Source organism: Colossoma macropomum, unplaced genomic scaffold, assembly GCF_904425465.1.
Source record: "Colossoma macropomum unplaced genomic scaffold, Colossoma_macropomum, whole genome shotgun sequence".
In the NCBI taxonomy this organism is placed as follows: Eukaryota; Metazoa; Chordata; class Actinopteri; order Characiformes; family Serrasalmidae; genus Colossoma; species Colossoma macropomum.
This window is the reverse complement of record NW_023494794.1, coordinates 44,876-59,308: the sequence shown is the minus strand read 5'-3', so window position 1 is coordinate 59,308 and position 14,433 is coordinate 44,876. Positions and strand designations below refer to the sequence as shown.

The 14,433-nt window shown below is 40.4% G+C and overlaps 1 protein-coding gene across 1 annotated transcript; it reads left to right on the top strand.

Annotated features, from left to right (window-relative positions):
* Nucleotides 1-7,305: 7,305 nt before the first annotated feature.
* Nucleotides 7,306-11,875, top strand: LOC118814280 (frizzled-9-like). Its single transcript, XM_036579802.1, has one exon. It carries the CDS (start codon nucleotides 7,878-7,880, stop codon nucleotides 9,624-9,626), a length of 1,749 nt encoding a protein of 582 aa, XP_036435695.1. The 5' UTR covers nucleotides 7,306-7,877; the 3' UTR covers nucleotides 9,627-11,875.
* Nucleotides 11,876-14,433: the final 2,558 nt, after the last annotated feature.

Sequence of the window (14,433 nt, the reverse complement as noted above, 5' to 3'; positions counted from 1 at the left end):
GAAATGGGATTGGGCCTAAGTCTGAGATCTATGGAAGTAACAGAAGCAATGAAAGGCTTTTTGAACCATGTCAGCAACCATCATTCAAGGATTGTGGAGGATCAGTGCAAGTATGGATGTGTAACAACGTCTGGATTTGGTGATTTGCTTTTGATTGAAGGCGTCATGAATGCTGATAAGTATGGACAAATATTAATACATCGTGCAGTGTCCTCTTGAAAATTTTTTGCTGATGAACACAACAAGATAACAACCCCATGCGCACTGCTGAGAAGATCAAGAAGTGCTTATCCAACAAAGAAGCTGCTGGTGTTCTCAGAACAATGGACTGACCACACCAGATTTCAGCATCATTGAATGTGTTTGAGATTACCTGGATTGTGGGAAGAAGAAAGTGCAACCAACTTGTTAGACTGAACTTTGGAAGTGTTCTCAAGAAGCTTTTTAAATGCTTCTTAAATTCTTCTTATAAAAAAGTCTCCCAGGAAAATGGAAGCTGTAATAACAGCACAAAATACTTAGTTGAGGCTGTTTTACTGCCTTATTTACCAATACTATAAAGCACTTTGAGACACATTTTTGTGGATGAAATGTGCTATATAAATAAAGTTATACATTATAATAAAATATTTATTATAAAATATAGTTAAATGTTTTATTCAGTGTGGGGTCATGGATCCTCTGTTCCAAAGGTACAGTCACTCCTCTGTTATTATCTAGCGATGAGTATACAAGGGAATACAAGGTCTTGAAAGACTGCAAGACATCTTCACAGTGCACTTCAAAAGTCCTCTGACCCCTTCTGCCCAATGTTCTAATGGCTGGACTCAAAAATAAGCACATATCTGTTCAGGGAGTTGGGATCAAATGATGGAGATCAAACCTCAAAGTAGAATTCCATCCCAACATTGATTTTTTTTTCCCATATTTTTAAAACATATTTTGTACTGACCCTGAAAACAGGCGCATCAGTAGAGAACCACCGAGGAAAATATGTAAAATTGATTTTATGGCGGAATTTCCCCTAAAACTGCAAACCCATTGACTCTGACTGCAGCCATAGTGGTTTGAATATTATGCTAGATTCCCTTTTTTGAAAAATGGACTTTTTATGGAGTGTCCAGTTGAAGAAGGAGACTTTAAATGGAGCAAATTGAGCTCAACAGGCTCGGCCATTTATTTTCATAAAGTATTTGCTTTCCTTGGCATCGGGCGCCACACTCATAGTTTTGGATGAGGCTAACGGGGTGCTGCGGTCCAGTGCTAGAGTGGCTGTGCAAGAACCAAGTGCATTAGGCCTCTCATGCTCCTGGCTAATGGTTATACTGGGAATATTCATATATCAGAACTCCATCCACAAATAGTGCTGTCAGTGTCAGTCTGCTGAAATTCTACTGACCCCGAGAGTGTCTTTTGTGGAAAAACCGGTGCTTCTCATGACTCTCTGATGATTTACCTACTTTTGAATGTCAACATTATGACTGCATTTGTCTGTACTACAGTTTTATGGCCAGTTACTGTCTTATTTGTTAATACAGATGGCAAAAAATGTTACTTCTGATTTTTTTTTAGCCATTATAGCTAATATATACCTTTTTTACATATATAACTCATGATTATGATCTAAACAGGCCTAAAGCGGTCTGGAGGCTTAGATTGGACCAGTCAAGGCAAATTATATACCACATTTTTAAAGCTTGCTTCTTTAGCTTTGCACTGGAGGTACGAGGATAATGTTGCTAACAGTAGAGGTTTATACTCTAGAGCGCTCTGTGCACACTGTCTAAATCTTTACAAACTTGCCTCAATCATAACAAGTATTTTTGATTAGACTTACTTATAGTTTTTAACACTTTTAGTCAATAATATATATACATTTTTACAGTTTGGTCCACCCACTAGCCAGGTCACATGATGCTGCCAAGCTGGGAGGGTAGCACAAGCTTCTTCCATGTCATGTGAAGCACCACCACATCTTTTCACACTGCCTCTAATGCACTCAATGTCATTGGACAGCTCAACATGCTTGGAGGAGAATGCTAATTGCCAATTCTGTGACATCAGTTAACTTATGAACATGTTGGCTAGCATTGCGCTGACTAATATGGGAAGAGGAAGGGCCAACCTCCCCATCCAGAGAGTGTGAGGACAGTTATGTTCTCTTACACTCCCAGCCAAGGGTTGGACTCTCATTCTGAAATTGCGATCTCCCAACAATAAGGCCAATGTTTACACCTGGGATGCCCAAACATTTTGTCTTAATACACCACAAAAAGTAGTCTGTACACTCAAGAGTTGTTCCTAAGAGGCAAGAATGGGATGATTTAGGAATGCAGTTGCTAATTGCTGGAGTATAAGCTGGTTTTGCTTGTTAGCTACATTATCCTTATAACTTCAGTGCCAAACTAAAGATGCAGACTTTAGACACCGAACATGTCTTGGCAGATCAACTATTTTTGGAGCTGAAACGTGTTATTTTTTTAATGCCTTTTATTTGCTCCACAAGAACATTTCTCATCTTCTTGCTCCTTCTTGCTCCTCGTGTTCTTCTTGCTGTGCTGTCTTGGTCATTCATCCTTAATGAGGCCACTGAGGCGATTCACTAAGAGAGTGAAGTACACACACCCTGGCTTCATGGAAAAGTTGTATTCCTGCTTTTAATGCCCACATTTGTAACTTTGACTGATTGCCCTTGTAGATGTGGTTTCTCTGCCTTTATTTTCGTCCCATTCACCGAGCACGAAGAATAGGGCCTTTCACGGCCGACCAGCGGAGGCTTGCGGTAGTGGACTTGGAAAGTCCTCCTCCAACAGTTCTCAGCCAAAACAAAAACAGACGGTAAACGGAATCCCATTTCATTGATTCAAGCAGGAAATTGACCCGTCAGGGGAAAAACGAGAGAATCGATCCTCCAACATTTTTTGCAGGAACGTGACCGACGTGGCCTGCCGCCTTCCCGCAAGCTGGCAAAAGGCTCGGTTTAAGGGCTAATGAATCCCCAGCGCAAGCACTCTAGAGGCACTCATCTCCACTTGCTTTTAGCATGAGAATGGACGGTGGAGGTGGGCGATGTAGTGCAGGTGCTGCTCCCCTCACCTTCAACCCGCACTGGGGCCTGTGCCAGCAGGTACTAATGGGGGGCGAAAAAGAAGCTCCAACAGACCCTGGGCTGAACCTTTGGGTTTGTGTTTGGGACAAGGGAGAGGAATTGATATGGAAATGACATAAGTACCACCACACAAAAGAAGATACGGCAAATGGAGCCCGAAATCTGAGCCCACTTGATTCCGTAGATGTTTCTAAGGAAGCCCATCCATTTAGAAAAGAGTTGTCTTGTACAGCGCGGTTTAGTACACCAAAAGTAAGTAGTATTTGGTGGTCTTTCCAGTAGACTACAACAGAGAGAATTAAACATGCTGCTTATTTTATGACCACTAGATGGATACAGCAGTCTTCTGGACTGGTTTTGTGGATGCCCCAAATGGCTTCAGTTCTGTCAAGTACAGTTCTGTCAGGTGGAGAAAAATGGATCTTTACAAAAAGCTCATGATTCAGTTTTTCTTTTACAAGCAGGAATTTCACAGGATCACTTTAAGAATCTGACTCTATGTTGATATGAACCCAAAATGATAATCTTTGGTTGCCTCAGTGGTTCAGGTATGAAGGCTGTAAATTACACACATGAGCATTCCAGTTATTCAGTTCAGCCAACCACCATAGCTGTGCAATGTTCTAGATATCCTAGCACCTCCAACATACATCATCTGAAGGATTTTTTTCTAATCTTTAAACTGGAATGTCTGTACTATTGTGGTGCTGCTGTAGGAGGGGAGTATTCATATTTACAGCAGATCCCAGATATCAAGCATATATCGGTCCAGTGACTTTAAAAGCCTAACCGCTGATTCTATGCCACTGCTGGTCCAACCTCGGACCTCCCAGATTATTAATTTTAAATGCACACAGCCTTTTATTTAGGAAATAAACTAAGACAATTATTACAAACAATTCCGAGAAAATAACATGAATAACTAGGCCTAATATAAAATGATTTTGTTGAAAAATTTTGTTGTTGCTGACACTGTGCTAGATTAATTAGAGCTGTATAACCAGCATTATTTGTGATATTACTGTTAAAATTCCCTTTAGACTACATTTGTAGATGTGGTACAAATGAAGTTGGCCATCCATTGGTTACTATTGGTTATTTTCTGTTATTCGTTTCACTGGCATCACATAACTCAGTCTTACTTGTTATTTTTGATCATACTATTTTTTCTCCCTCTATATTTGGAGAGCAAGTGACTGAGCGTGTCCAATATTTTGGATGAGGGCTGTCAGAGCAGGAACTTGTCTCTTGGACAACTTTTGCCTGCTCAGATTTTTTTCTTTCTTTTACAAGCAAGACTGTTACAGGACCTTTTTAACAAGTGAACCCAAAATGATTAACTTGCTTCAGTAGTTCTTTGAAGGCTGTAAATTCAATGCTGTATTATAAGCAATCTAGTTATCCAGCCTATGTTACACTATATTACTAAATGCACTGCATTATATTTGTTGCAGTGTTATTCACTTTATTCTTACACCCCATGATGCTTTGAGTGGCTCATGGCCAGAACTAACATGATAGAAATGTGAGAATAAGTAAAAATTATTATTATTATTGGAAAATTAAATGCTTTTTTTTTACTAGTGCTAAGCTAATGCTCTTTGTATGGTAGGTTATGGTAGCGCCTAGCAAGGTGAGCTCAACATTATGTTGGATTTTAATATCAGCTCTAGATTAAATAAAGACATTTTAAGCTTGTAACAGGCATATAAGTAACATTCTTTACTTTTTATGTCTCAGTTGTAAGCAAATCTTTCTATGGAGGCTTGAACTCAGTTTGTCTTTTACTATCAGAGCATTAGCCTGTTAGCTTGTTAGCTTTCTGCTAACTTGCTCAGTCTACACTAATGAAGGCAGAATATATCCAGGTATGGAGAATATAAAGCATAAACCAGTAAAAGGGGGTCTGTTAGCAGCAACTCTATCTCCCAGAAATGCTTCAGAGATATTTAATGGGGCATAAAACGATAAACTACAAGCACATTTCCTGTGACTTGTGATGAATCAGTAATCAACAACTGGATCAAATCATCTCAACTGGATGACTTTCTGCATGATTAGATGGTTAAGATGTAAACAGTCATTTATAGTGGTTTGATGTGAAATGTTCCATTCTAGAGAAACTTACTGAGTCAGAATTGTTCACAGTGGTGGTGATAGGAACCAGACATCTAAAAGGTTGAATACCTTTAAAAGTTCCTGCACAGAAAGTTATTACATGAAATAGTTATGAATATACAGTATGATGTCTGGAACATTGTTTTATGATAGTTTTGAGATTCGATTTTGGCCTAAAATGTATTTTAAATCCAGTTTTTCAGTTTTTGGTACAGTTTGAAAATGCCTATTGCCCTTTATGTTGTGCATAATTTTTATGATGAATGGATGAAAAGAAATGGCCCAGAATTATGTGAAAAGAGGTCTGGTTCCATTGACTTACATTAAAAGTAAAGTATGTTTTTTCCTTCTCCTGTAAAGTTGTATGGGCTCACTGGTAATTTTAGATATTAAATAAAATGGTTATTCATTGTTATTCATTCCACTGATGTCGCATAACTTTACTCAGTCTCCTGTTATTTACAAATGTATTCCACCTCAGTTCTTGGTCTTAGAGAGCAAGTGACTGGATGCTTATATAATTTTGGATGAGGACTGTTTGAGGAGGAGCTTGTCTCTTGGATATCTTGCTCCTGGCCTGCTTTGGAGGTAAAGAAAGTCTTTAACATGCACATAATTCCTGTATTCTGTCACAGGTTCATGTGAAGAGTTGAACTGCGTGATGATATAAATGCAAAGTCATTACCTTTGGTTGCTTCAGTAGTTTTATTAAGTCTGTAAATTCTGTACTCTGTTAAAAGCAAACAGTGCAGCCAAGCATGACAGCAGTCCAGCGTTATTTTTTATTTTTATTCCTATTACATATTTTTATTGCAATGCTACTTATTTTTGGATATTCATGATTATTTATTCCATCACATCAACTGTATTCAATGCCCATTATTTTAGCATGCAAATGATGATGATGATGCAAAACCAAAATTATTCACTTTGGGTGATTTATGTTGCCTCAAAATGTTTTTGAAAGTTGTAAATTCCATACTGTATTATAAGCAAGGCAGTTCTCAACTTCAGACAATCATGATAACTGTCATATTATGTTATAGGTTATTCAGTGACAATCTTTTCATTTGAGTCCTATTATTTTTATACAAGTTCATATCATAGACAAAAATTCTGTACTGTATTATAAGCAGTTTTGTAATCTGGTCCAGTTTATCATGACAGCTGTGGAATATTAGAATCTAGATATATTGCAATTGGCAATGCTATTAAAAAGAATACAGGCCAAACTAAACTTTATGCTGTATATTATGTCATATTATACTGGTAATTTCACAGAAACTCTTTTTAGTCTTGCATTGCCTATTTTTTTATCATACAAATACATAAAAATTAATAGGCTACGCAAGACATCATAAGCAACCTAGTCCTCCTGTTCAGCCAATTATGATAGCTGTCCAATACTATATTACCTTATATGATAGGTTATTCATTGTAATTCTTTTTCAATTAAGTCCTATTTATTTTATACATATGCATACCAATATACAAACATCCCACACTATATTATAAGCAATTCTGTAATCTGGTCCAGTTTATCATGACAGCTATGTAACATTAAAGCCTACATTTATTGCAATTGGCAATGCTATTAAAAAGAATGTAGACCAAAATAAACTTTTTTTTAAATATTATATTACATTGTATTATGTTGTAGTATATTATATTATAAAATATTATAAGCAATTCAGTTCTCCAGTGCAGCCAATTATGATAGCTGTCCAAAATCTTATATTATATTATATTATATTATATTATATTATATTATAGGTTATTCGTTATCCTATTATTTTATGCAAACGCATATCATATTCACAAATCCCCTGCTGTGTTATAAGCAGGTCTGTAATCTGGTCCAGTTTATCATGACAGCTATGCAATATTAGATCCTCCATGTATTGCAGCTGGCAGTGCTATGATAAAAAGCATTTTGTAGGCTACATAGGTTCATCTCCGCGTCACTGCATCGCACCGCAGCTGTATTTACTCCTGCTGTACTGTCTCAAAGTGCATCTGAGCAAGTGTCTGTACGCATACAGTATCTGGGCTGTGCGAGGAGGGGCTTTTGGACACCTTTCCTCCGCCCAGTTTGGGAGGCTACGGCGAGGGGAGCAGACAAACTTCAGTCTTGCCACGCGCTGGATCGAGAGAGCGTGACCGAGTCTGGACAGCACGCATAATGTCCCGTGAAACGCGGCGGAACGAGCGTCACTTTGTCCGTGAACTTTCAGAAGTGCTTCAGCTGGGAACGCCTGGAGGACGCGCTACGGTTTCGCTTTTGAAGGAGCTTTTAAAGTGATGGACGGTTGAAGTTTCAGCGCTGACCGGCTCACTGTTTGTTGTCGTTTTGTCCGCTCAGCGCCCGGAGCGCGAGACAGTGTTTTGTCTCGATTTCACGCGTGTGGAAACGCCGTGCGTCCACGTTTTGAAGAGAGATTCGTTTGTGGATTGAACGGTCATTCGTGAGAGTGCAATTGCAGAGGTATGGCCATGAACACTGAACGTTTGAGCACCTCTCTTCCCACACTGCATCTCTGTTTTCAGCCAAAGACTGTCAGAAAGATTTTTTGCCTCATATGTCTGGATATAACAAACTTCCTCACCTACTAATGACCTTTGCAGGATGTTTTGAGTCAGTAGCATTACTATGGCGTATCACGTGAAGATTGTGATCTTACTGTGGTGCCAGCTAGTGAATGTTGGGTCCTCACTGGACATTGGCGCTTATGATAGTGAGCGGGGCAGGCCGGCAAAATGCGAGCCCATCACCATCCCCATGTGCCAGGGAATCGGCTACAACATGACACGCATGCCCAACTTCATGAAATATGAAAGTCAGGAAGAGGCCAGTATTAAGCTCAATGAGTTCACCCCTCTGGTGGAGTATGGCTGTCATGTACACCTCCGCTTTTTCTTGTGCTCCCTTTATGTCCCCATGTGTACGGATCAGGTGTCCACCACTATCCCGGCGTGCCGTCCTATGTGTGAGCAGGCGCGGCAAAAGTGTTCTCCCGTTATGGAACAGTTCAGTTTTAGCTGGCCAGACTCCTTGGACTGTTCAAAGTTGCCGACTAACAATGACCCTAATGCTCTCTGCATGGAGGCTCCGGAGAATGACACTGTGCCTGAGACCAAGAAAGGGGAGGGCATGCTGCCTGTTCCTGCCCGGCCCAGACAGCCCGGGACAGGGAACGGGCGACAGCCCAGCAACTCTGGGTCCTGTGAGAACCAGGAGAAGTTCCAGTATGTGGAGAAGAGTGAAACATGCGCCCCACGGTGCTCCCCCACAGTGGACGTGTTCTGGTCCAGGCAAGACAAGGACTTTGCCTTCATCTGGATGGTCGTTTGGTCCACCCTCTGCTTCATCTCCACTGCCTTCACGGTCCTCACCTTCCTGCTGGACCCCCAGCGCTTCCAGTATCCTGAGCGGCCCATCATCTTCCTCTCTATGTGCTACAATGTGTACTCTGTGGCCTTCGTCATTCGCTCTGTGGCTGGTGCTGAGAACATTGCGTGTGACCGGGAAAATGGGCAGCTCTACATTATTCAAGAGGGCTTGGAGAGCACAGGATGCACAATAGTCTTCCTCATCCTTTATTACTTTGGCATGGCCAGTTCAATCTGGTGGGTCATCCTCACGCTCACCTGGTTCCTTGCAGCAGGTAGGAAATGGGGACATGAAGCCATTGAGGCCCACAGCAGCTACTTCCACATGGTCGCTTGGGGCATCCCTGCTATGAAGACCATAGTCATCCTCACCATGCGCAAAGTGGCAGGGGATGAGTTGACCGGACTGTGCTATGTGGGCAGCATGGACACCAATGCTCTAACAGGCTTTGTTCTAATTCCCCTGTCTTGCTATCTGATCATAGGCACCTCTTTCATCCTCACTGGATTTGTAGCGCTCTTCCACATCCGCAAGATCATGAAAACAGGAGGCACCAACACAGAGAAGCTGGAGAAGCTCATGGTGAAGATCGGGGTCTTCTCCATCCTCTACACAGTCCCTGCCACCTGCGTGATCATTTGCTACTTTTACGAGAGACTCAACATGGACTACTGGAAGTTCCGAGCTTTGGAGAGCAAATGCGTCTCATTTCCTGGGCGCAGGACGGAAGACTGTACCCTGGACTCCTCTGTGCCCACAGTAGCTGTATTCATGCTAAAGATATTCATGTCCCTAGTGGTGGGCATCACCAGTGGCGTGTGGGTATGGAGCTCCAAGACTCTTCAGACTTGGCAGGGCTTGTGCGCTCGGAAGTTGTCCGTGCGGACAGCTCGGAAGCCCTGTCCTAGTGTCAACTGCGGCAGTTCCCACTGCCACTACAAGGCAGCTGCAGCAGCGCTCCACACGGCCAAAATGGACCTGTACACGGACAGCCCCACGCGGGTCTGACACGAGGGGGCCCTGCTTCAGTTCTTAGATAAAACAGACTTTATGACTCAATGGGATGCTCAGGGTGGACTACAGGTCATGAAGTTGCTACACCTGTCAGTGGCATCATGTATAAGCTTCTGTTCCAGAACAGAAACATGCACACATTTCAATAAAGGGAAAGACTGTAGGAATGTTGTGGAAGTTACAGCTGGAATGTAAATACGGACATTTGTGCGTTCTACCCTAACAAGCTGAATAGGTTATTTATTATGGCTATTTAAATGTTGCAGGTCCTAGAGGTTGTCACTGAATGTACTGTATAGTACAAAAGAACAGATACTGAGAAGAATGGAGATTTAAAGGGGGTTCTGCCTTTTATTATTATTATTACTTGTGCATAATTAATTAATTAAGACGTAAACAAAGTCATTCCGAGTTTTTTTTGATGTGAAGTGCCCTTTTCTAGAGAAATAGTGGTGATATGTGCCAGACATCTGAAGAGTTTAATGCCTCTAAAAGCTCCATCACAGAGAATTATTACACAAAATGGTTATGAATATGCTGTCTGATACTTTTTCAGGAGGTTTTGGCGTCCAACATTGTATATTTTATAATGCATTCAGGGTGGAGAGATACATCCAGGGCATTGTAAGCTAAAATAGCCCCTAAAGAAAACTCTTTTTTTCAGATTTACCACTGTTTTGCCATTTTCAACATTACAAATAAAAACTCAGAAGACACAAAGAGGTTCACAGGTCATTTTGTATAGCAAATAAAATGGTTTATTATAAATTGCAAACATTGCAACCCCTGGTTTCTATCACGACCACTGTAAAGAAATCTGAGTTGGTAAGTTTCACTATAATCACGCATTTTACATGAAACCACTCTGAATGACTTTGTTTACTTCTCAATGAATTAATTATGCAGAATTTTTTGAAACATCAGTGGAATTCTTCTTTCAGTATGAAACTATGGTACATTGATATTTTTTTGGACAGAAGAGCAATTAAATGTTATATATTTTTTGCAATGTCCTTGCTAAATTGTATTCCCTGGCACACATTCTTATGAAAAAGTAAGGCATGCAGCACGAAAGTTATGTGTAAAAAGGATCCGTTACCTCAAGCGGAACTGGGTTTTGAATGCTTTCTCAAAATTCTTGTTTTGTTAGCACTTCTAGAGGAAATGGATTTTGGCACGGCTGGATTGAGAGAGAAGATGAGAGTGCTCGTAGCACAAAACCACAATGAATCTAAACAAAAGTTCGTATTTCTCATAAGTCTGGGTGGAAAGTTGCTCCAGAAAGATCCTGAAATCCGACTGAATGACCCGCCAGCACATGTTAATAATGCAACTGGAACACAGTCAAGTAGATGTTAGACTTTGGCCATTTGATCAATTTTAGGTCATTATACATAATTTTTTTCCATTTAATACCAATCATAAGTTCATACTTCATGGTTCACTTACCAAAAACAGGGCTTGTGAAGCTGCATATTCATAACGTCGCAGATTTCAGCCACGTCTTTGCTACGGGCTGCTGATTTTGTATCCGTCTCTATTAGGCGTCGTAACAGTTTCCTAAGTGACGTCAGCTGTTATTCCGAGGGCCACTTTTTTTATTTTAATTCTTTCTGTATTTCACAAGACTGCTGTCAGCTGATCACAGCCTTGGCTAGGTTGGGTTCGAGAATGATGTGATCGGTGCGATTCTGTCCAGGCCTCTGGTCAGGTTCACCGATGTGCTAGGTCACTTTTTTTTTTTGAGAACCACTGGTTGTCCTCAAGGGCAGCTGTGACTTCTGTGGCTTTTTGAGGTGTTTATGAAGTTCTGGATTCAATGCCGAGTTACGATTAACCTCAAGAACGATTGTTTGCACTGGATGAAATGATAGATTTTTGTGGCGATGCACAGAGGGCAGGAAAAGGACACAGAGTTTTCAGTTTGCTTTTTTTCTTTTTTCAATAGATTTTTTAAAGCTTTTTAGGTGTGTTCATTTTAAAGGGCCCATATTCTACATTTTCTTTGTAATTTGTTTATTTTCCTGAGGTCCCTTATAACATTTGTACAGTTTAATGTACGAAAAAATAGTTGTCTCACAGATTGTTTTTGTTACTGTGCCTTTAAGACTGATATATTCATAATATGTGCTCTGATTGGCTGTGCAGTGTAGTACCTTGTTCAAAAAGCAGTCCTTGCTGAAACACTGCTTATATCTTCAGTGGGGGTTGGAGTGGGTGGGGCTGGAGTTGGTGGGGCTAAACTGCTGTAGGCTGAATAGGCAGATATATGTGTTGGTTTTCCTGACATCACAAAACCAATCGATTCAAAAGAGGCTGTTTTTGTAGTTTACTTTCCATTTCAGTTTTGAAAACATGACTTTTTAAATGCTTTTATTAAAAAAAAAGCAAGAAAAATGTGCTTTTTCCATGATATAGGCCCTTTAAAAGTCAACTCTAAAGCTAATGGATTTAGCCATACTAGGCTAGTTTCCCAGACACAGATTAAGTCTGATCCTACACTAAAAAGGATTTGCAGCTGTGAATCTCTACTGTCAGTGCAGTTTAGTCCAAAATTAGGATGAATATGCATCCAGAAAAAGGGGTCTGTTATGTAAACCGTCGTCAAAAATACCTTCCTGATGAGGTCTTTGTCCGAAATGTAAATATTTATTCTATCTATTTTTATTGTGTTTTCTTTTCGTGCGCTGTATGTCTAATTGTACTGACCTCGTCCATGGCTTGGCAGCATTCAGTCTCTGGATCCAAAACCACTGTTACATTTGGCCATAAAAAGCCTTGTTTGTCTTGGCGACTGTAGCCTGGATTATGTGGTGCATAAACCACATGTACCAGTTGCTATAAAGCTCAATTAATTCTCGACTGTTTTCAGCTTTTAAGTTTACACACCAGCAGCGTGCATACACATTTGGCGCCTGTGTCAAAAACAACCTATGCTAAGTCGTGTACTTAGCCGAGAGGTACAAATGATGTGAAGTCTGGGCATGCTAACTCCTGTTTATGCTGCTCGAAAGATGTGTAATTAATTTAGTAACTGTTGAAAGATCAGCTCCAAAAAACTTCCCTCATTTAAAGGTGCAGTAAGTCATTTTTTTCCTGTAGGCTGTGTTGCTGTCTCAGTGCTAGACAAATGATTTGTGGACACATCAAAGGCAACCACTTGATTCAACTCCTATAGAAATGAGGCCTTTTCCCTACACACTATGAGTAATTGCTCTTAATGTTTCACAATATTTCATTAAACCATAACAGAGCATTCTGCATATTTTACCTTTAAAGAGGTTTTGAAACTCCTGCATAATTCAATCGGTAATCAGTCTTTCAGAGTGTTTTGCTGTTTAAAGTGGTGGATCATTCTCAGCACTGCAGTAACACTGACGTGGTGGTGGTGTGTTAGTGTGTGTTGCGCTGGTCTGAGTGGATCAGACACAGCAGTGCACAGGAGTTTTTAAACACCTCAGTGTCACTGCTGGACTGAGAATAGTCCTCCAACCAAAAGTATCCAGCCAACAGCATCCTGTGGGCAGCGTCCTGTGACCACTGATGAAGGACTAGAGGATGACCAACACAAACTGTGCAGCAGCAGATGAGCTATCATCTCTGACTTCACATCTACAAGGTGGACTGACAAGGTAGGAGTGTCTAATAGAGTGGACAGTGAGTGGACACAGTGTTTAAAAACTCCAGCAACACATACTAACGCACCACCACCATGTCAGTGTTACTGCAGCGCTGGGAATTATCCCCCACCCAAATAGTACCTGCTCTGTGAGGGTCCATGGGGGTCCTGACCACTGAAGAACAGGGTAAAAGGGGGCTAAGAAAGTATGCAGAGAAACAGATGGACTACAGTCTGTAACTGTAGAACTACAAAGTGCACCTATATAGTAAGTGGAGCTGATAAAATGGACAATGGGCGTAGAAACAAGGAGGTGGTCATAATGTTATGCCTGATTGGTGTATGATTAAATGTAGAAGCTAACAGTTATGGCCATATTAGGCTGATTAACGTTATTGTTTTTTTTCTGAGGGTTCAAGCACACTTGTTTAGATTGGTTAACAGATTTAGTCATCATTAGGCTGGTTAATGTTAGTGTTATTTATCCTCTACATAATTTAAAGGTGTATATACGTCACGCTTTAAAGTAAGCAATAAATCAAATGATTAAGTATTTCTAAATTAGTAAACCTCTGAGACAGTTGTCTCCAGTCTTGAAGGTCGTAACTTGAAATTTCCCACATCCGACTAGGAAAAATCAAGGAAAACGCCCCCTCAGATTGGAATTCCTATTCGGAAAGCCTTTTAAATGATACTTGCTGTAGATCAGTCAGCATAATTGGTCACTGTTTTGAGATTGTAAATACATTATGTCAAATGTCAAATCAATGTTAAAGTTACACATTTGAGCTCCAACTTCCTACTTCCGAACCAAGTTGAATGCAGAATTGGTCTACGTTTTTTTCCTCAGTTAAACAGGAATTGCTGCAAAATTCAACAAAGTCATTCAGAGTGGTTTGCTATTTGCTAAATTGGTTAGTTGCTGAGATTTCTTTACAGTGGCGGTGACAGGAACCAGAGGTCATTAGGTCTTTAGTGCAAATATAACCATTTATCTGCTATTCAAAACCATGTCTTGTATTCAAACCATCTACATGTGTCTTCTGACTTCATATGTATTGTTAAGAATAGTAAAATAGTGGTAGTAAAACAGTGGTACGTCTGAAGGCTTTAGCCTTACAGCTCCCTGAAAATGTACCACTTGGCACAATTGAAAATGGCACAATTTCAAGCTCTGGCTTC